At 42.2% G+C, this 24,571-nt stretch overlaps 1 protein-coding gene and 4 non-coding genes across 15 annotated transcripts; all 5 read right to left on the bottom strand.

Moving 5' to 3' along the window:
* Positions 1–924: 924 nt before the first annotated feature.
* On the bottom strand, positions 925–17,967 carry cssa27h6orf47 (chromosome ssa27 C6orf47 homolog). 11 transcript variants are annotated; one of them, XM_045709785.1, is made up of 16 exons: positions 17,480–17,967; positions 17,190–17,259; positions 16,945–16,983; positions 16,455–16,518; positions 16,167–16,239; positions 15,748–15,900; positions 14,484–14,547; positions 14,189–14,241; positions 13,870–13,872; positions 13,758–13,824; positions 13,480–13,541; positions 13,132–13,198; positions 11,223–11,292; positions 6,465–11,047; positions 4,491–6,186; positions 925–2,935 (listed from the first exon to the last, which is right to left on the bottom strand). In XM_045709785.1, exon 15 carries the CDS (start codon positions 5,416–5,418, stop codon positions 4,507–4,509), a length of 912 nt encoding a protein of 303 aa, XP_045565741.1. In that variant the 5' UTR covers positions 5,419–6,186; positions 6,465–11,047; positions 11,223–11,292; positions 13,132–13,198; positions 13,480–13,541; positions 13,758–13,824; positions 13,870–13,872; positions 14,189–14,241; positions 14,484–14,547; positions 15,748–15,900; positions 16,167–16,239; positions 16,455–16,518; positions 16,945–16,983; positions 17,190–17,259; positions 17,480–17,967; the 3' UTR covers positions 925–2,935; positions 4,491–4,506. The 11 variants fall into 11 exon arrangements, 10 of the variants coding, with proteins under 10 accessions (XP_045565741.1, XP_045565745.1, XP_045565736.1 ...); XM_045709789.1 differs by having other exon boundaries at positions 14,493–14,547; XM_045709780.1 differs by having other exon boundaries at positions 15,847–15,900.
* Positions 13,275–13,357, bottom strand: LOC123730997 (small nucleolar RNA Z195/SNORD33/SNORD32 family). Its single transcript, XR_006762503.1, has one exon. It is a non-coding gene; the product is annotated as a small nucleolar RNA Z195/SNORD33/SNORD32 family (small nucleolar RNA).
* On the bottom strand, positions 13,902–13,981 carry LOC123731006 (small nucleolar RNA SNORD53/SNORD92). The gene has a single exon (XR_006762511.1). It is a non-coding gene; the product is annotated as a small nucleolar RNA SNORD53/SNORD92 (small nucleolar RNA).
* On the bottom strand, positions 14,671–14,750 carry LOC123731005 (small nucleolar RNA SNORD53/SNORD92). Its single transcript, XR_006762510.1, has one exon. It is a non-coding gene; the product is annotated as a small nucleolar RNA SNORD53/SNORD92 (small nucleolar RNA).
* On the bottom strand, positions 16,603–16,683 carry LOC123731004 (small nucleolar RNA SNORD53/SNORD92). The gene has a single exon (XR_006762509.1). It is a non-coding gene; the product is annotated as a small nucleolar RNA SNORD53/SNORD92 (small nucleolar RNA).
* Positions 17,968–24,571: the final 6,604 nt, after the last annotated feature.

Genomic DNA, 24,571 nt, shown 5'->3' with positions numbered 1-24,571 from the left:
CTATTAGTTGTGGACCTTTTCCCAACAACCCCACCTACAGTACTGGGATATTTCAGGCCAGGGGTATATTCACTAGGAACCAAATAGGAGCAAACAGTCTGAATGGGGGAGAGACTACCAGAACATGTTCAATAAGAAATGCTAATTTTCATTGCAAAATGTTTTGCTATAATGCGCACTAATGAATAAATCTCCCATAAACCCCACCTACAAGATAGGTCAGGTTTCCAGTACTGTACCTTAGTTACTTCATCTCACTGTAGTTCACAAAGTAGGTCAACACAGAGGAAGACTGATTTAGTGGTTGGTGGCCATGGAGACAGTAATAAAAATAACTAAAATAATCAGGTCAAATTCAGGGACCTGCTCTGATGGCATCAGTGAGGTTATTCCGGTGTTTCTCTGTCCTGCTGCGAAAAGCATGAATCCTATTGACACATGGCCTTGGATCCATCCCAAATAGCACCCTATTCCCTATACTGTATCCCAAATAGCACCCTATTCCCTATACTGTATCCCAAATAGCACCCTATTCCCTATACTGCATCCCAAATAGCACCCTATTTCCTATAGTGTATCCCAAATAGCACCCTATTCCCTATATTGTATCCCAAATAGCACCATATTCCCTATAGTGTATCCCAAATAGCACCATATTCCCTATAGTGTATCCCAAATAGCACCCTATTCCCTATAGTTTATACCAAATAGCACCATATTCCCTATAGTGTATCACAAATAGCACCATATTCCCTATTGTGCACTACTTTTGAGCAGGTCTCTGGTGCACTATATAGGTGTCTTTTGGGACGTACACCTTGTTATTAGATAGATCTCAATGGTTACGAATGTGTTATGTAATGAGTACCATGCGTATTAAAAGCTAAATTAGCACACACATGGCATGGCCAATTAAATAAATTCTCAGATTCAGCGATGCAACATTTTAAAAAAAATGCCACATCTTTATTTATTTACCCAGTGGAAATATTTCAGGCTGAGTCAGTGTACAGTACAGCAATGGGTATAGACATCTAGAAGGACAGTATCAGGTCCGAAGTTTATTTTCTCAACACCTTGTATACATTACACATCCATTCCCTTACAAAACACGACATGGATTCAGAATGACCCCGTTGTGGAACTTTACGATAGAAATACATGTAGAACAAACATGCCTCTCTGAAACGTAGAACAAGGAGTCATGGCAGTTCTATTTGTCACATTTCTATCTGCAACGTTTGATCAACTGAATGTTGTAGTGTTGCTGCCTTATCACTGTTTCGACAGTGATCCACTTGTCTTGGGGGGGGGGCATTTGCACACTCTCATTACAAGACATCTTTCTTTATAAACAACACGTGGAGTAACAAGTCAAAACGTGACACTAAAACACACGAGATAAAAGGCAGAGAGGAATCACCGATGTGGCATCACTGTTTAAAGGTCCCATTATCAGTACACAATGAGTATATCAGAACTTTCTGCATCCCTGTGAAGTTGTGATAGCTGTATGTTTTGCTACAAATACAAAAATATCTGGAAAAGGCCATTGTAGAAACTAGAAATGTTCTTCAAAGCTTATATAATACAGGGGCATTGTGGGTGAGAACCAGTGGAGGCTGGTGGGAGGAGCTCTAGGAGGACGGGCTCATTGTAATGGCTGAAATGGAATTGTGGAATGGAGTCAAACGTGGTTTCTATATGTTCCATTTGAATGAGCCTGTCCTCCTACAGCTCCTCCCACCAGCCTCCACTGGTGAGAACCCTCTTCTTACACATGCATACTGTAGATTGTGACATGCTGAGAGACAAAATCTTGCAGGTAGAATTAGTGTTCCTGAGCATCACTGTTGGTTGTATGTGATTGTGCAAAAACTTGCTACTGGACAATTGTAAGATATATATATATATCTTACATATATATATATATATTTTTTTTTAAACAGTTGTGTTTTAAGGCTGTAGCGTACCTTTCAAAACAGGAACATACGTGTGATAAGACAGATAAATACATGTTTAATGTGTAGTTTACTTACAATGAAAATAACACTATGATTATGATGGAGAAAGACAGGGATAATATACTAAGGCATACTACTACACATGAAATTATTAAAGGCACAGGAAATGAAATACAAGGCAAATAAACCTTATGTCCCAAAACTAACAGCAACACAACAATCTGCTTGGAATAAGCTTTGAAAGAAACCTGGGGGGAAAAAAAGGTGCTGGTATCTGTCAAGTAGATATTCAGAAGTTCATCTGAACAAAACAAAATGAATATAAAAGAGCCTAACTAGAGGGAAACCGGATTCTGTAACAATAGAACTGGGCCCCAGGCGACGACAGTGGTATCACTGGGCCCCAGGCGACGACAGTGGTATCACTGGGCCCCAGGCGACGACAGTGGTATCACTGGGCCCCAGGCGACGACAGTGGTATCACTGGGCCCCAGGCGACGACAGTGGTATCACTGGGCCCCAGGCGACGACAGTGGTATCACTGGGCCCCAGGCGACGACAGTGGTATCACTGGGCCCCAGGCGACGACAGTGGTATCACTGGGCCCCAGGCGACGACAGTGGTATCACTGGGCCCCAGGCGACGACAGTGGTATCACTGGGCCCCAGGCGACGACAGTGGTATCACTGGGCCCCAGGCGACAACAGTGGTATCACTGGACCTACATGACCAAGATTGTAGTGGATGTGCTTTGCTTCAGCGCCACTGAATATCACAGTAGTGAGGTGAAGTATAAGCCTAAAGTCCTCCAGCCTCTGCCGTTCCTCATTGCAGTGTCAGCTGGGCTCAGCTCTCTTCATGCGTCTGTCTTTGCATTGGTAGGCTCTGGAAACAACTTCCCTCAATCCCTGCATGTCAGGCTTTCAAAATATCCCTCTTCCCTCCAACTTCCCTCCATGTCAGATGATTGTCTGTGGGGGGAAAAAAAGCTAATGATCAGTAAACAGTTTGTGGTTCAAATGCTTTAAATAGCCTCAAGTTAAACATGACAAATCACATGGGAAAGTGATTAGGATGACAACAGCAGGACAAAAAACAGTGGGCCTGTAATTTTGGCCTGCTGTTGCTTGTGGTTGTTATTGCAGCACCCCTTCAGGCAAATAAAACCCCATCCTTCCTTCATACAGCACTGCTCTCTCTATGTAAACTGTAATGATATGCATTCCAAAAAAAGCCTTTTGATATTTCATTAGTTCAAGCTGGTTTCAAGATTAAAAATAGCTCCAAGCGGAGCAGTTGTGTAGATTAAAATATTTCAGAGAGGTGTTGGGTTGGCTGTAGATTAAAATATTTCAAGCAGGGGTTGGCTGTAGATAAGCGGAGCATGTGGTTGGCTGTAGATTAAAATATCTTCAAGCAGAGGTGTTTGTGGTTGGCTGTAGATTAAAATATCTTCAAGCAGAGGTGTTTGTGGCAGTGGGAACATTGCCAACCTAGACAAGAACAGTCTGCATAGTCTGTACAGTTGAATAACCATGGAAACCACAATAATATAACCTCATGAAACTACGTCAGTTCTATACTGAACAAAAATATAAAAACGCAAACAATTTCAAAGATTTTGCTGAATTACAGCTCATATAAGGAAACCAGTCAATTGAAATAAATGTATGAAGCCCAAATCTATGGATTTCACATGACTGGGAAGGGGCGTGGCCAGCCAATCACAATGAGTTTTTCCCCACAAAAGGGCTTGAATAAAGACAGAAATCCCCCTCCCCTCTCTGACAATCCTGCAGGTGAAGAAGCCAGATGTGGAGGTCCTGGTCTGCGGTTGTGAGGCCGGGTTGGACATACTACCAAATTCTCTAAAACCACGTTGGAGGCAGCTTATGGTAGAGAAATTAACATTACATTCTCTGGCAACAGCTCTGGTGGACATTCCTACAGTCAACATGCCAATTGCACGCTCCCCGAAAGAGACATCCGTGGCATTGTGTTGTGCTACAAAACTGCACATTTTAGAGTGGCCTTTTATCGTCCCCAGCACAAGGTGGACCTGTGTAATGATCATGCTGTTTAATCAGCTTCTTGATATGCCACACCTGGCAGGTGGATGGATTATCTTGACAAAGAAGAAATGCTCACTAACAGGGATGTAAACAAATCTGTACACAAAATATGAGAGAAATAAAAGAGTTTTGTGCATATGCAACATTTCTGGGATCTTTTATTTCAGCTCATGAAACATGGGACCAACACTTTACATGTTGTGTTAATATTTTAGTTCAGTGTATAAGCATAAGCTTTTTTTCTCCCTTTCTTAATATGAACTACAACAAACAGGTACATAATGAGTGGTGAACAAAAAAATACAAATACAATCATGAGGTTAGGAGTGGAGTCCTTGTACATGCTAGGTACATTTAGGCTGTAGTACAGTCAGGAAAACTGTGCACATCAGGACAGTGAGAGACCAGAAAATCCAACGGAGAGAGAGAGGGAGAAGAGATTGACAGAACTTACCAAAACAAACTTTCACTCAAGGATCATCTTTCCTTTTTGTAGTCAGGTACATCTCTGTAACTTCCCCATCGTCTCTCACTTCCACGTCCTCCACCTCCTCATCACCCTCTCCTAGGATCACACTCTGCTGGATGCTGACAGAGATGACCAGTGCTTGCACGATGCCATACAACAGAGCAAATTGTAGAAGATACTCTTGGACCAACCAAAGCAGTCCCGCCATTCCAACAGTAGAGACAGAAAACATGGCCATTCCATGAAGCCACAACTTCAGTCCTCCTTGGACCCCTAGAACCTCAAGGACCAACTTGGCAGGGGGGGACACAGTCCACAGGAAGCCCACCACCAACAGGTCAAACAGGTGGCGAAGGAGGTTGAAGCAGATCTCATAGTGTTCCGGAACTATCTCCCCATTCCAGGCGAGTGCAAAGAACCGGAAGGCTGATGAGGAGCTCGGTGTGGGAGATGGTGGAGGGGTTCCATAGTCAGAATAGTCCCCATCGTTGTCCGAGTCCCATCCTCCACCGACACATTTCTTCTGACTTAGGCCACCAGGATCAGCTGTTCTAGGCCAGAATAAGTGTGAGGATGACAGAACCTTATTCCACCATCTGGAGTCACCATGTTCTGCTTTCCCCTCAGCCTCCTGCTTTCTCGCACCCAGCGCTTCAATTTCCCTGGACTGGATTTTCTCCTCACTTGCTTCCAAGTACTCGTCAATCAATGTTTGTTCACTGGTTTGTCTTTTCTGTCCGGCTCCCCAAACCCAGGTTGTTAACCCCCCCAAGCCCCAGCTGCCTCTCGCCTGCTGCTCGTCCGTCACTGGCTTGTCCCTCATGGTTTTGTCAGGTCCTTCTTTGCTGCCCCAGGGCCGGTAGGAGATAGCTGGACGCACCCACCCCCAAACTCTTCCTACTACAGCTGTCATGTCAGCTCCCTTAGTTCGGCGCCCTTAATTATGTCTGGATTTTAGACTAAAGGACTTAGAGACTGCAATGACGAGTTATTGAGAACGCAATAATGGGTTAAACTTGATATATAATTTCTTTCCGTTTTAGGATTTTGTTGGAGGTTTTGTTAGACTATAGCCTAGCTATTGTACATTAGATGAATGAGTCAAATTAACTCTCCTTGCCGTGAGATCACTGGGAATGATAAGTGGCAAAGTGTGAACCACAGGACAAGTCACACCTGTTGGTGTTAAATTGAAACCAACCACTGTTCCTACAAAGCACAACACTAACGCCCAACGGAAAATTCCAATGAGGATACTCACTAGCTACATGTCGTCCCCAAGACTTTCACCTTGCTTTACCTAATGTTGCTCTTATAACAGTGAGGGCTTAATGCTAACGTCAAACAAATAAACCATACCAAATGATTACCTTTGGTTTAGGAGTGATAGAAATAGTTTAGAATCCCTAATACCCGGACATGTAGCTAATGGCTAGTTTAGTAGGCCTAGTCTACACATAAATATACTTAGCCATTTATGTATAATATGTTAAGGTTCTTTATAAAGTACATGGCCAGCTAACATTACAGGGTCAAGACTATTGTTTAGTCGAGGAACGCAACAAGCAAATCTTCCAACTCTTGACAATGAATGTTTTTCTGGAGTTCCTCAATCTAACGAAAAGCAGAACATATTTATCTTCAAATTTAACTGCGTGTAGTCTCTTTTCCAGTTCTTGGTCTGGGGAGGGGAAACATTACAATATGAGTCGATAAATTATAAAAGTTATAGCTCTTCCTAAGATAATTAGATAGCTAAGTTAATTCACAAATCCACCGCTAACCAGCTAGGTACTATAACTTGGTACTTTTTCCTGACATTAGCCTGGTATAGGAGCTAGAAAATCTTTGCACACATAAAAAGAAACATCTGGCAAAAGTTTGACAACTAGTCTTCTTAAATTAAATTATTCAGTTGTCAGTTAAATCAAGTCGTGAGTTGGAAAAAGCGGCACTCACCTTGGTCTCTTTAGACAGTTTGAGGCTAGCCTAGTTAGCTAGCAAAGACCTCCACCACGTAAACGTTAGCTATCGAAAGAACATGACAAATCAAATAAGTATCTTAACGTTGTGGAGTCATCCAAAGAATCCACTGGGATAGTTTACAGGTGTCCATACGACATTAGCTAAGTACCTAACAAACCTTTTACGTCAAACCGGCCAAGTCGCATACTGGTTATGTGCATAGCTAGCTGGTAAATGACGCTAGCTACAATAGAACCTGAAACCGGAAACAGCTTCCGTACTTCCGAGATGACAGAAACAAAAGAAAGGGCCAAGTTGACTGCTCGTCTTTTTCAGTGTAGTTTACTCCGAACCCATTCTATCCTCTGCTTAAATAGTGTCTACTGTACCTTGTGTGAAAACCAGTCTGTAGTAAGGGTTATCCAAGCCCATTCTATCCTCTGCTTAAATAGTGTCTACTGTACCTTGTGTGAAAACCAGTCTGTAGTAAGGGTTATCCAAGCCCATTCTATCCTCTGCTTAAATAGTGTCTACTGTACCTTGTGTGAAAACCAGTCTGTAGTAAAGGCTATCCAAGCCCATTCTATCCTCTGCTTAAATAACTGTCTACTGTACCTTGTGTGAAAACCAGTCTGTAGTAAGGGTTATCCAAGCCCATTCTATCCTCTGCTTAAATAGTGTCTACTGTACCTTGTGTGAAAACCAGTCTGTAGTAAGGGTTATCCAAGCCCATTCTATCCTCTGCTTAAATAGTGTCTACTGTACCTTGTGTGAAAACCAGTCTGTAGTAAGGGCTATCCAAGCCCATTCTATCCTCTGCTTAAATAACTGTCTACTGTACCTTGTGTGAAAACCAGTCTGTAGTAAAGGCTATCCAAGCCCATTCTATCCTCTGCTTAAATAGTGTCTACTGTACCTTGTGTGAAAACCAGTCTGTAGTAAAGGCTATCCAAGCCCATTCTATCCTCTGATTAAATAACTGTCTACTGTACCTTGTGTGAAAACCAGTCTGTAGTAAGGGCTATCCAAGCCCATTCTATCCTCTGCTTAAATAACTGTCTACTGTACCTTGTGTGAAAACCAGTCTGTAGTAAGGGCTATCCAAGCCCATTCTATCCTCTGCTTAAATAACTGTGTCTACTGTACCTTGTGTGAAAACCAGTCTGTAGTAAGGGCTATCCAAGCCCATTCTATCCTCTGCTTAAATAACTGTCTACTGTACCTTGTGTGAAAACCAGTCTGTAGTAAGGGCTATCCAAGCCCATTCTATCCTCTGCTTAAATAACTGTGTCTACTGTACCTTGTGTGAAAACCAGTCTGTAGTAAGGGTTATCCAAGCCCATTCTATCCTCTGATTAAATAGTGTCTACTGTACCTTGTGTGAAAACCAGTCTGTAGTAAGGGTTATCCAAGCCCATTCTATCCTCTGATTAAATAACTGTCTACTGTACCTTGTGTGAAAACCAGTCTGTAGTAAGGGCTATCCAAGCCCATTCTATCCTCTGCTTAAATAACTGTGTCTACTGTACCTTGTGTGAAAACCAGTCTGTAGTAAAGGCTATCCAAGCCCATTCTATCCTCTGATTAAATAACTGTCTACTGTACCTTGTGTGAAAACCAGTCTGTAGTAAGGGCTATCCAAGCCCATTCTATCCTCTGCTTAAATAACTGTGTCTACTGTACCTTGTGTGAAAACCAGTCTGTAGTAAGGGCTATCCAAGCCCATTCTATCCTCTGCTTAAATAACTGTGTCTACTGTACCTTGTGTGAAAACCAGTCTGTAGTAAAGGCTATCCAAGCCCATTCTATCCTCTGCTTAAATAGTGTCTACTGTACCTTGTGTGAAAACCAGTCTGTGGTAAGGGCTATCCAAGCCCATTCTATCCTCTGATTAAATAACTGTCTACTGTACCTTGTGTGAAAACCAGTCTGTAGTAAAGGCTATCCAAGCCCATTCTATCCTCTGATTAAATAACTGTGTCTACTGTACCTTGTGTGAAAACCAGTCTGTAGTAAGGGCTATCCAAGCCCATTCTATCCTCTGCTTAAATAGTGTCTACTGTACCTTGTGTGAAAACCAGTCTGTAGTAAGGGTTATCCAAGCCCATTCTATCCTCTGCTTAAATAGTGTCTACTGTACCTTGTGTGAAAACCAGTCTGTAGTAAAGGCTATCCAAGCCCATTCTATCCTCTGCTTAAATAGTGTCTACTGTACCTTGTGTGAAAACCAGTCTGTAGTAAGGGTTATCCAAGCCCATTCTATCCTCTGCTTAAATAGTGTCTACTGTACCTTGTGTGAAAACCAGTCTGTAGTAAGGGTTATCCAAGCCCATTCTATCCTCTGCTTAAATAGTGTCTACTGTACCTTGTGTGAAAACCAGTCTGTAGTAAGGGCTATCCAAGCCCATTCTATCCTCTGCTTAAATAGTGTCTACTGTACCTTGTGTGAAAACCAGTCTGTAGTAAGGGTTATCCAAGCCCATTCTATCCTCTGATTAAATAGTGTCTACTGTACCTTGTGTGAAAACCAGTCTGTAGTAAGGGCTATCCAAGCCCATTCTATCCTCTGCTTAAATAACTGTGTCTACTGTACCTTGTGTGAAAACCAGTCTGTAGTAAGGGCTATCCAAGCCCATTCTATCCTCTGATTAAATAAGTGTCTACTGTACCTTGTGTGAAAACCAGTCTGTAGTAAGGGCTATCCAAGCCCATTCTATCCTCTGCTTAAATAGTGTCTACTGTACTTTGTGTGAAAACCAGTCTGTGGTAAGGGCTATCCAAGCCCATTCTATCCTCTGCTTAAATAACTGTGTCTACTGTACCTTGTGTGAAAACCAGTCTGTAGTAAAGGCTATCCAAGCCCATTCTATCCTCTGCTTAAATAGTGTCTACTGTACCTTGTGTGAAAACCAGTCTGTAGTAAGGGTTATCCAAGCCCATTCTATCCTCTGCTTAAATAGTGTCTACTGTACCTTGTGTGAAAACCAGTCTGTAGTAAAGGCTATCCAAGCCCATTCTATCCTCTGCTTAAATAACTGTGTCTACTGTACCTTGTGTGAAAACCAGTCTGTAGTAAGGGTTATCCAAGCCCATTCTATCCTCTGCTTAAATAGTGTCTACTGTACCTTGTGTGAAAACCAGTCTGTAGTAAAGGCTATCCAAGCCCATTCTATCCTCTGCTTAAATAGTGTCTACTGTACCTTGTGTGAAAACCAGTCTGTAGTAAGGGTTATCCAAGCCCATTCTATCCTCTGCTTAAATAGTGTCTACTGTACCTTGTGTGAAAACCAGTCTGTAGTAAGGGCTATCCAAGCCCATTCTATCCTCTGCTTAAATAGTGTCTACTGTACCTTGTGTGAAAACCAGTCTGTAGTAAGGGTTATCCAAGCCCATTCTATCCTCTGCTTAAATAGTGTCTACTGTACCTTGTGTGAAAACCAGTCTGTAGTAAAGGCTATCCAAGCCCATTCTATCCTCTGCTTAAATAGTGTCTACTGTACCTTGTGTGAAAACCAGTCTGTGGTAAGGGCTATCCAAGCCCATTCTATCCTCTGCTTAAATAGTGTCTACTGTACCTTGTGTGAAAACCAGTCTGTGGTAAGGGCTATTCCTTAAAGCTGGTAGGAACCTAATACACATTCGGTATAGCTGTATTGTCTGTGTGAAACGTCCAGACGTTTCCCTCAAAAACCACTTAGAAGGCAACCTTTCAATTAAAATATAAAACTGGTTGCATATTCTTAAGGTCACTTTCGAGACCACCCCTTCCATGTGGACCTGAAAGCAACTAGTCTGGGATTTTAACCGAGATTGTTCTTGACAGTCGAGCACATTTGTCCAGGCCTCAATTGTTCTTTGACTACTACCATCCATTCTCGCTGTCGATAATTCTGTTAACATCTAACAGGAACTGTTGCCACTTCTTAAAATGTAGGTGGTTTCTACAATAAAAATTAAATCACAGCATTGCTGCCTTCCAGCAGTAATCTTATGAGATTCAAGCAGCGATCACTAAGAAACGCAAAGCATGTAAATTCACGCACGCCAAAACAAGCTTTGTAACTTCACCAGTCACTTAACTGCTCCCACAAGGAAATTGGATGATGCAGGCACATGGACTGAGGGGGGAACCTTCATATGCATTCCTTTGTACCTGTTACCCCTCTGATTCCCCCTTGTTGGTAAAATATACTTAACAATTTGTAAGCGCAACCCACAACCATGTCCCCACACAAAATAGTACAAGGATGACCATTCATTCTTTACTGAAATGCTGCAATCACAAATTGCTTTATTGGTGGCAATTTGAACTTCATTATCCAATTTTTTTTATTATTTTTTTACATCAGCAGTTGTCAAAATACTTTACTTTGGGGAACTGTAGTAGGAGGGGGTCCAGGGACAACACCAAGAATACCACTAACATTACTTGACTCTTGGCGACCAAATCAAAGTTAATTTGTCATTGGCACAAAATACAGCCAAGGATACACAGTCCACACAACGAAATGCCTCCTGGCGAGCAGGTCTTTTCATGATTGAAGCTCTTCAACAAGTGTCGGCATCATCCTCAAGTCCTAAGAAACATTTTCACAACGTTACAATCACATAGCATATGAATAATTTATGACAAATTGCAATGTGTCAGTGCACTGTGAAAGAGCTTCATAGTAAATCAGGGACTCCAGTATATTCATCACAAAAGCCACAGCACAGCTACAAGACAGTACAAAAGAGACAGTTCTGACTGACCTGTCAACATCCTCAAGTGATCCTGGTGTCATCTGTAGTCTCCGCAGGGGAATACCTCAACGTCGCAAACCTGCAAGTAAAATTGCAGCAATTAGTACCGTTACAAAGTACATATGGAAAAATTCATCAACCCCTCCCTTAAGAAACAGATGCCTAAAACGTAACCAAGTCCTGTCTTTCCATTGCTAATCATTAAGGGGAGGTTATCAATGACAACTGTAATCTTTTGAGTTAAGCATATCCAGTACTGTTAATTAACATCTCATGTCAGTGTCTGCGCCACAAAAATAAGTAAATAATTAAGGAACCGAAATAGCAGTCATAGACAACGCTCTGAACAGCTTCCACCGCCAAGCCGTAAGACTGCTAAAAGGCTAACCAAAAGCTATCCAGATAGGGACCAAACATAAAAACAGCTAATTTAACGAGCCACGTTGGCAGGTGTTCACACAGCACGCTACAGTGAGAGCATTTCATAAAAATAGTCAGAAGTGGGCCATAGAGTTGTGATTTATAGCTAAATGGATGCAGCAGTAACAGTGGTTCAGCCATTTTGTTTCATATCTGGGTTTTGCACAAATATGAATCTAACATTATCACTAGCCCACCCCACACAGCAACACTGCCTGTCTGGGCTACTGATTGACACCAACTCGCATTTCACACCAGATTATTTCTCACGCATTGAATATTAAGGCAGCATACAGCATGAATTTTGGTAACTGCATTAAACAGATTATGAAACCAAATGTAAAATGGATTCTATTGGGGGGACACAATATTTTGGGTTGTGTAAAGTAGGGCAGGTTTAGGCTGTCATTTTGTATTCAGATTTAGTTATTGGTTTAATCTTTCACAATAGCTGATCGTCAGAACAATTCCCATGCCCTACAATGGGCTAAATTAGACTAATTAGAGTGCTTCTCAGCAACACTTATTCCCAATACTCTCCTCCTCTTCCCCTCCCCCCTCCACTTAGCCCAATTACACTATTAGTTTATATCTGTTTGCAAACATCTAGTTTGTCTTCTCTTAGCAAGTTGGCTAAAATATCTATTGTTAGCCGCTAATGCTAATCCCTGGTTAGCTGGTTTAGTCAAAGCAAACGTAGCTAGCTAATCCAGCCTGGTACTAGTCCTGGCCTAGATTAGCATGTTTGTGTAACATCATCTAAAATCAGAAGAATAGGTGACGCATGAATATGTTCAGTACAAAGCCAGAGTAGGATAAATGTTATGCAACATTAGGGTCCACACCAACCCTGTCACAATAACCCCTCCCCGGCTTTTTAATTCATTATCATTTCTAACACTGCATTTAAAAGTACCCACTACAGTCCAACTTTTGTTTGACGTTTCATATAAATCCAATCAGAATGGACAAAGCCCCATTAGAAGTGTCCATCCTAGGTTCATGCACCAAAAAAACATTCCGAAATTTGTATTTTTCAAAAACCTAAATCCTAAATTTGAAAAACATTGATGTTATTTTGGCCTGGCTGGTCTTGTGGAATTCATAGCATTGTTTGACAGGTTTTAAAAGCTCTTTGTATTCCCCCCGTAGTCCACCCAATTAGAAATTAGGAGAACACTCCTTGAGAACGCCTGAAGCTTTAACAGTACTAGAGTATGGGAACACGCCCAGAAAGTGTAACACTCAACATTTATAAGAGTAGGCCTACTTAAACATTGGTAGCATTTGGTTTCTGATCGATTATATTGTGTTTGTCCCATAAAGGCTTACTATACATGGATTGTAACTCAAGACACTGCTTTTTAATAAAATAATCTGAAGAAAATCATGTGATTAATAATTAAATTGTCTAACAGCCCTAAAAAAAAAGTGATGATGTACTCCTTGATCAGTCAAAAGATGGGTATTAATTGGAAATAAATAGGCCTTCACTCACCCAGCAGAACTTGCTTTGCCACAATGGCAGCAAGACGGCCCAGTAGGTTAACATCCGCCAGCAGGACCTGGGAAGGTAAGAAACACATCCAAGTCAAACAACTGCCACAACCCGGGGTTTCAGCTGATTCAACGAGGTTGCTTTATGTCTCAGATGGTAGTGCATGTAAAGTATTCTCATGGTCGTTAAACTCAAACACGTTACTGTGGTAAACATCACTGACAAGCAAAAAAATATGTACTTTGATAAATACATTTATTTACGGTTTAGGGAATTATTGCTTCACGGCTAATGGTACGCTGAGGCATGAAGTCACTAAACCTCAAAGGCGATTACTTTAATGCTCACCAAATATCAAGGGGGTTGGAGCCTTGCAACAGAATGTATCCATCTTCCATCCCACTTTCTGTCTACAAAGTAATGAAAATCATTAGAATAAATAGAAACTTTGAATTCGTGCATGTTAGGATACCCAGCATGCATTTTTCAGTGCACTGTGAAGTTAACTTCATGTTGTATTCAGAGACTCTAGTCTAGGAAATCATCATTAATGCACACACTGATGGAGCTAACTTCCATGACGGCTTTTGTATTACTCTTCTCCCATCAGTTATCTGAAAACTTACAGGAGTTTGCCATCTCATCCCTCAGGGCAGGACGCTGGAAGAAAGTCTCTCTGGGAGACGGAGCACGCTGTGATAGAGATGGAAAGAGTCAGCACATGACAATATGTATAACCATCTAACTTGAATGTCTAGTGTGAACAGAGGTTAATCAGATAGCCAAGAGAAACATGACATCACAAATGTCAGCGTAGTTTGCGAAACCATTCTCAGAATCATCATATTTAACCCATAACTCTGTTGATCGTTAGTCATACTGATGACCACCTAATGCATCTGTGCTAGGAGTCAACTATTCGTGGTAATGTCATCAAATACCATCCAGACAAATTGCTATGTTTGACAAACTGAATCTCTCAACACGAGTAACCAGCTGGCAACCATAAAGCAAGTGCCTGGGAACTATTTTCCCACCCAGAGATGTCAGAACTCACCATCAGATGCAGTTTGAGATGCACACCATTGGGACGCCATCTTGTCCATTATCCTGAAAGACAAACCAATTGACATCTTGAATGTGACGTTCACAATATGAGAGACGACTCAATTCCTTTACTCTCGACATTTCTCACGTCAGTGTCTCAGTGCGCTGCGAGAAAGCATCAGTTTAATTCAGGAACCGAAATCGCAATCATCATAGACACTGAAGATACTAATGGCATTATTGCATCACAGCCACTTATAATCTGAAGCATATTGTCACAAACAGCTAAATAATTTAATGCTCACCAAGTATACCTTTGGTCGTCAATGGGTTGGAGTCTTACGACAGAATATATCCATCATTCTCAGTCTGCAAAGTAATGAAAAGCATTAGAACTCAATAGGAACTTCGACTTTCTAAATGGTAGGATACCCAGCATGCATTTTCAGTGCACTGTGAAGTTGAACTTGAATGTCTAGTGTGAACAGAGGTTAAATCAGATAGCCAAGAGAAACATGACATCACAAATGTCAGCGTAGTTTGCGAAACCATTCTCAGAATCATCATATTTAACCCATAACTCTGTTGATCGTTAGTCATACTGATGACCACCTAATGCATCTGAGCTAGGAGTCAGCCGGACATGGGAATGTCATCCGTTACTGAGCTAGGAGTCAGCCGGACATGGGAATGTCATCCGTTACTGAGCTAGGAGTCAGCCGGACATGAGAATGTCATCCGTTACTGAGCTAGGAGTCAGCCGGACACGGAAATGTCATCCGTTACTGAGCTAGGAGTCAGCCGGACATGGAAATGTCATCCGTTACTGAGCTAGGAGTCAGCCGGACATGGAAATGTCATCCGTTACTGAGCTAGGAGTCAGCCGGACATGGAAATGTCATCCGTTACTGAGCTAGGAGTCAGCCGGACATGGAAATGTCATCCATTACTAGTGCTGAGCGGTTAGCGCTTTCTTATAAAAATCATTAAACAAACGACGCATCATGTGGATTGAATGTTGTAAACAGAATAAAACCAAAGTCCCATGATGGTAGTGACTGACCATGACCGCTTATCATTTACTAACTTCACTTTAATAACATTGTTCAGCTGTTGTATATTCCATATGTTTTCTTTGATGACAAATATTTACAGTCCAAGTCATCTCATCTCTACAGAGCTGTTGTCCATGCGGTCAGATAAGTCCTATTTTAGTAGTTGTTTCGAAGTAAAGGCAGACTTATGACTGCAGAAAACCAATTTCCCGCTATGTAACCCCCCCCCTTTGATCACATTCTTCAGTATCTTACGTAACAGGTGTAAAATAGTAACAGACCAGACAAATAACCGTGCAATGGATTATGATCATTGTAGTTAATTAGCATGTTTCTTGCTCTAAACTACGTAAAACATTGGCCAGCTACATCACAGAACAGATTGAGCTGACGTCTCTAGAGGAACTGCAGTGTACTGGAAGCATTGAGTGCACAGAAAAAAAACAAGTGAAATGAAACAGACATCGATAAACTAGTTTAAAAACTACTGACATTTCAGTTGATCGCTCAGCACCTTGTTGATATAATGCCACAATGTACAAATCCAGTAACCAGCTGGCTAATGAAGTAAATGGCTGGGAACTCTTCTCCGTCCAGAGATGTCAGGACTCACCATCAACGGACGGTTTTAGAAGCACACCACTTGGACGCCATCTTGTCCATTACCCTGAAAGAGACAAAAACACACCCTTCTTAATTAGTTATGTTCTCAATATGAGAACAGGAATAAAAACATTTAAAAAATGACTTGACTCGCTAACTCTTCACAACTCATGCAAGTGTCTCAGTGCGCTGCGAGAAAGCATCAGTATAATTCAGGAACCGAAATCGCAATCATCATAGACACTGAAGATACTAATCACATTGCAGCTTCACAGCCACAGGTACGCTGATGCATACAGGCATAAATATTTTAAGATTATTTATGCTTACCAAGTATCATTTGACATCGAAGAGTTGGAGTCTAGTAACAGAATGTACCCATCGTCCATCCATCATTCTCAGTCTACAAAGTAATGAAAAGCATTAGAACTCAATAGGAACTTCCACTTCCTAAATGGTAGGATACCCAGCATGCATTTTCAGTGCACTGTGAAGTTAACTTCATGTTGTATTCAGAGACTCTAGTCTAGGAAATCATCATTAATGCACACACTGATGGAGCTAACTTCCATGACGGCTTTGTATTGCTCTTCTCCCATCAATTAGCTGAATACTTACATGAGTTTGCCATCTCTTCTTCACACAGGGCAGAACGTTGGAAGCAAGCCTCTTCGGGAACATGCTGTGAGCATGGATAGAGTTAACATTACCTTTTGTATAACAATGTAACAGTCAAACTTAAAATGTGTCTAGTGTGAACAGAGGTTAAATCAGATAGCCAAGAGAAACATGACATCACAAAATGTCAGCGTAGTTTGCGAAACCATTCTCATAATCATCATATTTAACCCATAACTCTGTTGATCGTTACTCATACTGATGACCACCTAATGCAGGGGGTCAAACTTGTAGTTACTGTTCCAACTGAACTCTGCTCTACCCAGAGTACCCCATCATGTGCATTTTACCAGTAAGTCTATGGTCTCATGAGTCCTCCAGTACAGCCTGTGGATGGGTCTAGTATCCCCGGTTGGGATCCACTGAATTAATGGAACCAAATTCCCAAGACTGTATTATTTGTCTCCCCCCAGATGCCACAAGAACTCACCAAATGCTAGACGCCAGTTTGGAACTGCCCTCCATTTTCCTGAAAAGAGAAACCCCCCCAACGTGTTACATTAGTTTCGTTTAATATAAAATGAAAGTAATAGGTAACGTTAATTAAACATTGGGGGCAGTGTGTGTCAGTGCACTGTGAAAGAACATCACTGTAAATCAGAGACTCTAGTCTAGTAAATCATCATAAACACGCCCGTCTCATTTCATTATTTCAGTGCTAGTTAACAATCTCACCTTGATTACACCAAATTCCCGATCCTAGACTGCTTGCTGGACGCATTTCAATGTTGGCTGATGCATCAGTCTGGAAGAGAAGTGTGGGGGGGGGTAATATTAATGTAATGCCAAAACAGTTTAATGTGTACCAGCACCATACATGCAGTAATGTGCATCTATCTATAAACTGCATTGCCCTGGTATGATTTATGCAGGCAAAAAATATATATATATATATATATTTATATATATATACCGCATGCGCACATGGTATTTCTGCTAGGTAGCTAAGTAGTTGCTAAACTTACCTTACAAACTTCTTGTGACTTGGGCAACCTCTCAACCACATTCGCGCTCTTTACAACACGTATTGCCAGCCCATCTGGGTTGTACTTTTACCGACATAAAACATTTAATGCCGTTCATCTTGCGCTTATCTTCTTCACCCGCTCACGCTAGCGTCTTGACAGGAGAAAGACCTCAGGAACGAGGGTGCGTTCAATTTATACTGCTGGGTCCTTACAACTTTATGGCTAGCATAGATAATGCCTGTTTTTATATTTCCCTTCATACATATCCCGTAATGATGTTTATATACATAATATTGTGGTCTTTATAGAATTGTCTATATTTACAGGTTTGGATTGGTGGAAAATATTTACAACGTGACAGAAAGAAACGGGAAAATATAGACAATTTCTGAGATTTCTACACATCCGACAAAATTACTCATTACGGGCACTAGTTCACGGTCCAAACACTTAAAAAAGACACACCCTATCCCCTCCGCCCTCAAATTAAGTGGACACTTCTGATGACCTATCATACACTTGCAGGCCGAGGAAGGAATGAGTTTAAATGGGCCGCCCTTGGCCGGAAATGATTGTGTTTTCAGCCACCGGTAGTTTATGGGTGCTTTACATGCGCTTCAGTCAATTATGATTGCATGTCTACTTATATTAAAATATATACAATTATTAATATACGCTTACTGTTTGAAAGCTTGTAAATTAATTAGCGAACTAAAGTTAGTCTGCCTAGCTGGAACTTCTGTAGATGGAAAATGTTTTATTTCTACAATTTCAAAAAAAATAATCAAACATAAACATATTTACTTTCGGTCCAAACACTTAAAAGACACACCCTCATCCACTTATCGCCTTATGCCCTTGGGGGAATCCCTGTTGCCATCTTGGCGGGTGGTCCAAACTATTAGCCAAACAAACAATGCAATCATAGACTGTAGCGCATATAAAGCATCAACAAGCTACAGGTGTCTGAAAACACAATCATCACGTGATGAACGAGTGACGAATTTCCGGCCAAGGGTGGACCACGTAAAAACCATTCCTTCCTCCCTCACCCTGCAAGTGTATACTAGTCAGAAGTGTCCACTTAATTTGAGGGCTGAGGTGATAGGGTGTGTCTTTTAAGTGTTTGGACCGTACATTAGGTCGCGTATTTTTCCCAAGCTATCATTCCCGCCTTTCAAAGTGTGTTTTATTATGAGGACACAAATTGTCTTAATTTGCACCTACAGGTCGATGACATGAACTTTACAAAAATAATGTGATCAAAGGTCATGAAGTTTTGACTGAAGTCAACTACAGTTGCTCTTCAACAACTTCATCCTGCAGCCATCCCCTGCATTGTGGGAGGCTCTATTGTCAACCAATCATTAGAGTGTTTTTGTTCGACCCACGTCAATGTGACCGAAGACATGACTGCTGCAATATACAATTTTGCTGCAAAATACATTATGTATCAGTCAGTGTTGTAGTACTTGGTCTCGAGACCACGTATAGAGTTTCAAATACATTTGTACTCGGTCTTGGACAGTGAGGACTCGTAATTTATTCCCGAGACCAGCAGAGTAATTTTTTTTTAGCATAATTATCAGCTTCCAGTCAGTCAACGCATAAAACAACTTCGCCAGGCCACACATATATATATATGTATATATATATACACACTCCTTTCTGGAAACATGAATATCTCAACAGCCTTTATATCTATTATAGACATGTTTGCGCAGTGACAAACCTGTAGGCCTTCAATGACGAACCTATAGACCTTCAGTGGTGAACCTATAGACCTTCAGTGGTGAACCTATAGACCTTCAGTGGTGAACATATAGACCTTCAGTGGTGAACCTATAGACCTTCAGTGGTGAACCTGTAGACCTTCAGTGGTGAACCTATAGACCTTCAGTGGTGAACCTATAGACCTTCAGTGGTGAACCTGTAGACCTTCAGTGGTGAACCTATAGACCTTCAGTGGTGAACATATAGACCTTCAGTGGTGAACCTATAGACCTTCAGTGGTGAACCTATAGACCTTCAGTGGTGAACCTATAGACCTTCAGTGGTGAACCTGTAGACCTTCAGTGGTGAACCTATAAACCTTCAGTGGTGAACCTGTAGACCTTCAGTGGTGAACATATAGACCTTCAGTGGTGAACATATAGACCTTCAGTGGTGAACCTATAGACCTTCAGTGGTGAACCTGTAGACCTTCAGTGGTGAACCTATAGACCTTCAGTGGTGAACCTATAGACCTTCAGTGGTGAACCTATAGACCTTCAGTGGTGAACCTATAGACCTTCAGTGGTGAACATATAGACCTTCAGTGGTGAACATATAGACCTTCAGTGGTGAACCTATAGACCTTCAGTGGTGAACCTATAGACCTTCAGTGGTGAACCTATAGACCTTCAGTGGTGAACCTGTAGACCTTCAGTGGTGAACCTATAGACCTTCAGTGGTGAACCTATAGACCTTCAGTGGTGAACCTATAGACCTTCAGTGGTGAACCTGTAGACCTTCAGTGGTGAACCTGTAGACCTTCAGTGGTGAACCTATAGACCTTCAGTGGTGAACCTATAGACCTTCAGTGGTGAACCTATAGACCTTCAGTGGTGAACCTATAGACCTTCAGTGGTGAACCTGTAGACCTTCAGTGGTGAACCTGTAGACCTTCAGTGGTGAACCTATAGACCTTCAGTGGTGAACCTATAGACCTTCAGTGTGTGAAACGTTCGTGATTCTGGAAGGACATCAACCGTAATACCAGCGCACTTTTGCACTTTTTGTAAAACACAAAGGGCCAGTGGTATAGTGGAGGTATACGACTTATCAACGATGTAGTACAGTATAGAAATCATGCACAAAGTTGCCTACACAATCGCAAAGCACGTGAAATCTATTCACATGCGCGCTCCACACATAGTCTAGTTTCAGTGGAATATCATCTGCAGACAGCAAGAGTGTGCAGCTCTCAACTGGTTTTAGCATGGAGCAGCTCACAGAAGAATGACATCGGTAGCCTGTAGGGTAGGGAAGACATTTCAACTTATGATATACCAGTAAATGCAAAGTTGGTATTGAAAACGTTTTTGTCCGAAGTGTTGATTAGTAGGCTATTTGTGATGCAGCAATTGTCATCATGCTCAGTTTGCATCAGGGGCATAGACATGCATGGGCCTGGGTGGACAGAGGCCCACCCACTGGGGAGCCAGGCCCACCCAATTAAAAAAAGAACATAGAGAAAAAAATATATACTTTTTCAGCCTTTCCTTCGCTGGGCGAGCCGTTTGGGAACTTTATGGCAAAGTTAGAGTATACCCACTTCTCCAGGCACCACTACACCACTGGATAGGTGAATGTGTTCTATTGATCTACAGTTGTCCCGTTGCTACTGCCTATAAACACACAGTCCAGTTCAAAGTGAATGACACCACGCTCGTCTGGCAAATGGCTTGTTTGTATAGAGGCCTACTGATTGGCTATGACAAGGTAAAAATCTGTCGTTCTGCCCCTGAACAAGGCAGTTAACCCACTGTTCCCCGGGAGCCGAAGACGTGGATGTCGATTAAGGCAGCCACCCCCACACCTCTCTGATTCAGAGGGGTTGGGTTAAATGCGGAAGACACGTTTCAGTTGAATGCATTCAGTTGTACAACTGACTAGGTATCCCCCCTTTCCCTTTATAGGTCTGTGTAGACTCCAACCCTGGACAAGACAGATGTTTTTATTCAGTTTTATTTACTGCAGTATATATTAATTGTCCACACGCACGGCCACTTTCCCACTCTACATCACTATAGAATTATCACAAATGCATTAGAATATGTAATTCCCAAACATTCTAAGAATTTATGAAAACGTGAAAATTACCATATCTAAGTGGTCGCTTGTCAGAAAAAGGTTTTTGTTGTTGAAGTGTCATATTCTTCCTGAGGGTGTATATGAACAGATTTGAATGAGATTTCATTTTCCTAAAAGGCTTTCAGTTCCAAAAATGTTTCACACACAGTGTTTATTTTCAAAGAGACGTCTAACAGCAGGCGCTGCAATAAAAACACTGTTCCACTCACCAGATGATGCTCATTTGAAACTTAACTTATTTTTGAAAGTTATTCTTGAAAAGGGAGACGCTAACATTAGCAACAACATAGCCTCACAGCTATTTTCAGGTCTCTCCAGAGATGATCGATTGGGTTCAAGTCTGGGCTCTGGTTGGGCAACTCAAGGACATTCAGAGACTTGTCCCGAAGCCTCTCCTGTGTTGTCTTGGCTGTGTGATTAGGGTCGTTGTCCTGAGTGCTCTGGAGCAGGTTTTCATCAACTATTTCTCTGTACTTTGCTCCGTTCATCTTTCCCTCGATCCTGACTAGTCTCCCAGTCCCTGCCACTGTAAAACACCCCCACAGCATGATGCTGCTACCACCATGCTTCACCGTACAGATGTTGTCAGGTTTCCTCCAGACATGACACTTGGCATTCAGACCATCTTGGTTTCATCAGACCAGAGAATCTTGTTTCTCATGGTCTGAATCCTTTAGGGGCCTTTTGGCAAACTCCAAGCAGGCTGTCGTGTGCCTTTTACTGAGGAGTGGCTTGCGTCTGGCCACTCTTCCATAAATACCTGATTGGTGGAGTGCTGCAGAGATGGTTGTCCTTCTGGAAGGTCCTCCCATCTCCACAGAGGAACTCTGGAGCTTTGTCAGAGTGATCATTGGGTTCTTGGTCACCTCCCTGACCAAGACCCTTCGCCCCCGATTGCTCAGTTTGGCCGGGCGGCAGGCTCTAGGAAGAGTCTATCTGGTTTCCAACTTCTTCCATTTAAGATTTTTATTTTTCATTTATTTTATTTATTTCACCTTTATTTAACCAGGTAGGCTAGTTGAGAACAAGTTCTCATTTACAAAAGCAACCTGGCCAAGACAAAGCAAAGCAGTTCGACACACACAACAACACAGAGTTGCACATGGAATAAACAAACATACAGTCAATAGTACAGTAGAAAGTCTATATGCAGTGTGTGCAAATGAGGTAAGATAAGGGAGGTATGGTAATAAATAGGCCATAGTGACGAAGTAATTACAATATAGCAATTAAACACTGGAGTGATAGACGTGCAGAAGATGAATGTGCAAGTAGAGATACTGGGGTGCAAAGGAGCAAAATAAATAAATAAATACAGTATGGGGATGAGGTAGTTGTTGGGCTATGTACAGGTGCAGTGATCTGTGAGCTGCTCTGACAGCTGGTGCTTAAAGTTAGTGAGGGAGATATGAGTCTCCAGCTTCAGTGATTTTTGCAGTTCGTACCAGTCACTGGCAGCAGAGAACCGGAAGGAAAGGCGGCCAAATGATGAATTGGCTTTGGGGGTGACCAGTGAAATATACCTGCTGGAGTGCGTGCTACGGGTGGGTGCTGCTATGGTGACCAGTGAGCTGAGATAAGGCGGGACTTTACCTAGAAAAGACTTGTAGATGACCTGGAGCCAGTGGGTTTGGCGACGAGTATGAAGCGAGGGCCAGCCAACGAGAGCGTACAGGTCGCAGTGGTGGGTAGTGTATAGGGCTTTGGTGACAAAACGGATGGCACTGTGATAGACTGCATCCAATTTGTTGAGTAGAGGCTATTTTGTAAATGACATCGCCAAAGTCAAGGATCGGTAGGATGGTCAGTTTTACAAGGCTATGTTTGGCAGCATGAGTGAAGGATGCTTTGTTGCGAAATAGGAAGCTGATTCTAGATTTAATTTTGGATTGGAGATGCTTAATGTGAGTTTGGAAGGAGAGTTTACAAGTCTAACCACACACCTAGGTATTTGTAGTTGTCCACATATTCTAAGTCAGAACCGTCCAGAGTAGTGATGCTGGATGGGCGGGCAGGTGCGGGCAGCGATTGGTTGAAGAGCATGCATTTAGTTTTACTTGCATTTAAGAGCAGTTGGAGGCATCGGAAGGAGAGTTGTATGGCATTGAAGCTCGTCTGGAGGGTTGTTAACACAGTGTCCAAAGAAGGGCCAGAAGTATACAGAATGGTGTCGTCTGTGTAGAGGTGGATCAGAGAATCACCAGCAGCAAGAGCGACATCATTAATGTATACAGAGAAGAGAGTCGGCCCGAGAATTGAACTCTGTGGCACCCCCATAGAGACTGCCAGAAGTCCGGATAACAGGCCCTCCGATTTGACACACTGAACTCTATCAGAGAAACCAAGGCTGTTGAGTCTGCCGATAAGAATATGGTGATTGACAGAGTCGAAAGCCTTGGCCAGGTCGATGAATACAGCTGCACAGTATTGTCTCTTATCGATAGCGGTTATGATATCATTTAGGACCTTGAGCGTGGCTGAGGTGCACCCATGACCAGCTCTGAAACCAGATTGCATAGCGGAGAAGGTACGGTGGGATTCGAAATGGTCGGTAGTCTGTTTGTGGACTTGGCTTTGGAAGACCTTAGAAAGGCAGGGTAGGATAGATATAGGTCTGTAGCAGTTTGGGTCTAGAGTGTCTCCCCCTTTGAAGAGGGGGATGACCGCGGCAGCTTTCCAATCTTTGGGAATCTCAGACGACACGAAAGAGAGGTTGAACAGGCTAGTAATAGCGGTTGCAACAATTTCGGCAGATCATTTTAGAAAGAGAGGGTCCAGATTGTCTAGCCCGGCTGATCTGTAGGGGTCCAGATTTTGCAGCTTTTTCAGAACCACAGCTATCTGGATTTGGGTGAAGGAGAAATGGGGGAGGCTTGTGCGAGTTGCGGTGGGGGGTACAGGGCTGTTGACCGGGGTAGGGTAGCCAGGTGGAAAGCATGGCCAGCCGTAGAAAAATGCTTACTGAAATTATCAATTATCGTGGATTTATTCTTAGAATGATGGAGGCCAATGTGTTCTTAGGGGACCTTCAATTCTGCAGACATTTTTTGGTACCTTTCCCCAGATCTGTGCCTCGACACAATCCTCTCTCAGAGCTCTACGGACAATTCCTTCGGCCTCATAGCTTGGCTTTCGCATCATGCAGCCTCAGAATGTATTAAAAATCAAAACATATAGCCCAACATGAGTGTCACAACTAAAGTTACATAAACAAGCTCTAAATGAAGCATATAG

Source organism: Salmo salar, chromosome ssa27 (assembly GCF_905237065.1).
Source record: "Salmo salar chromosome ssa27, Ssal_v3.1, whole genome shotgun sequence".
Lineage (NCBI taxonomy): Eukaryota > Metazoa > Chordata > Actinopteri > Salmoniformes > Salmonidae > Salmo > Salmo salar.
This window is presented reverse-complemented; position numbering and strand designations above follow the sequence as displayed.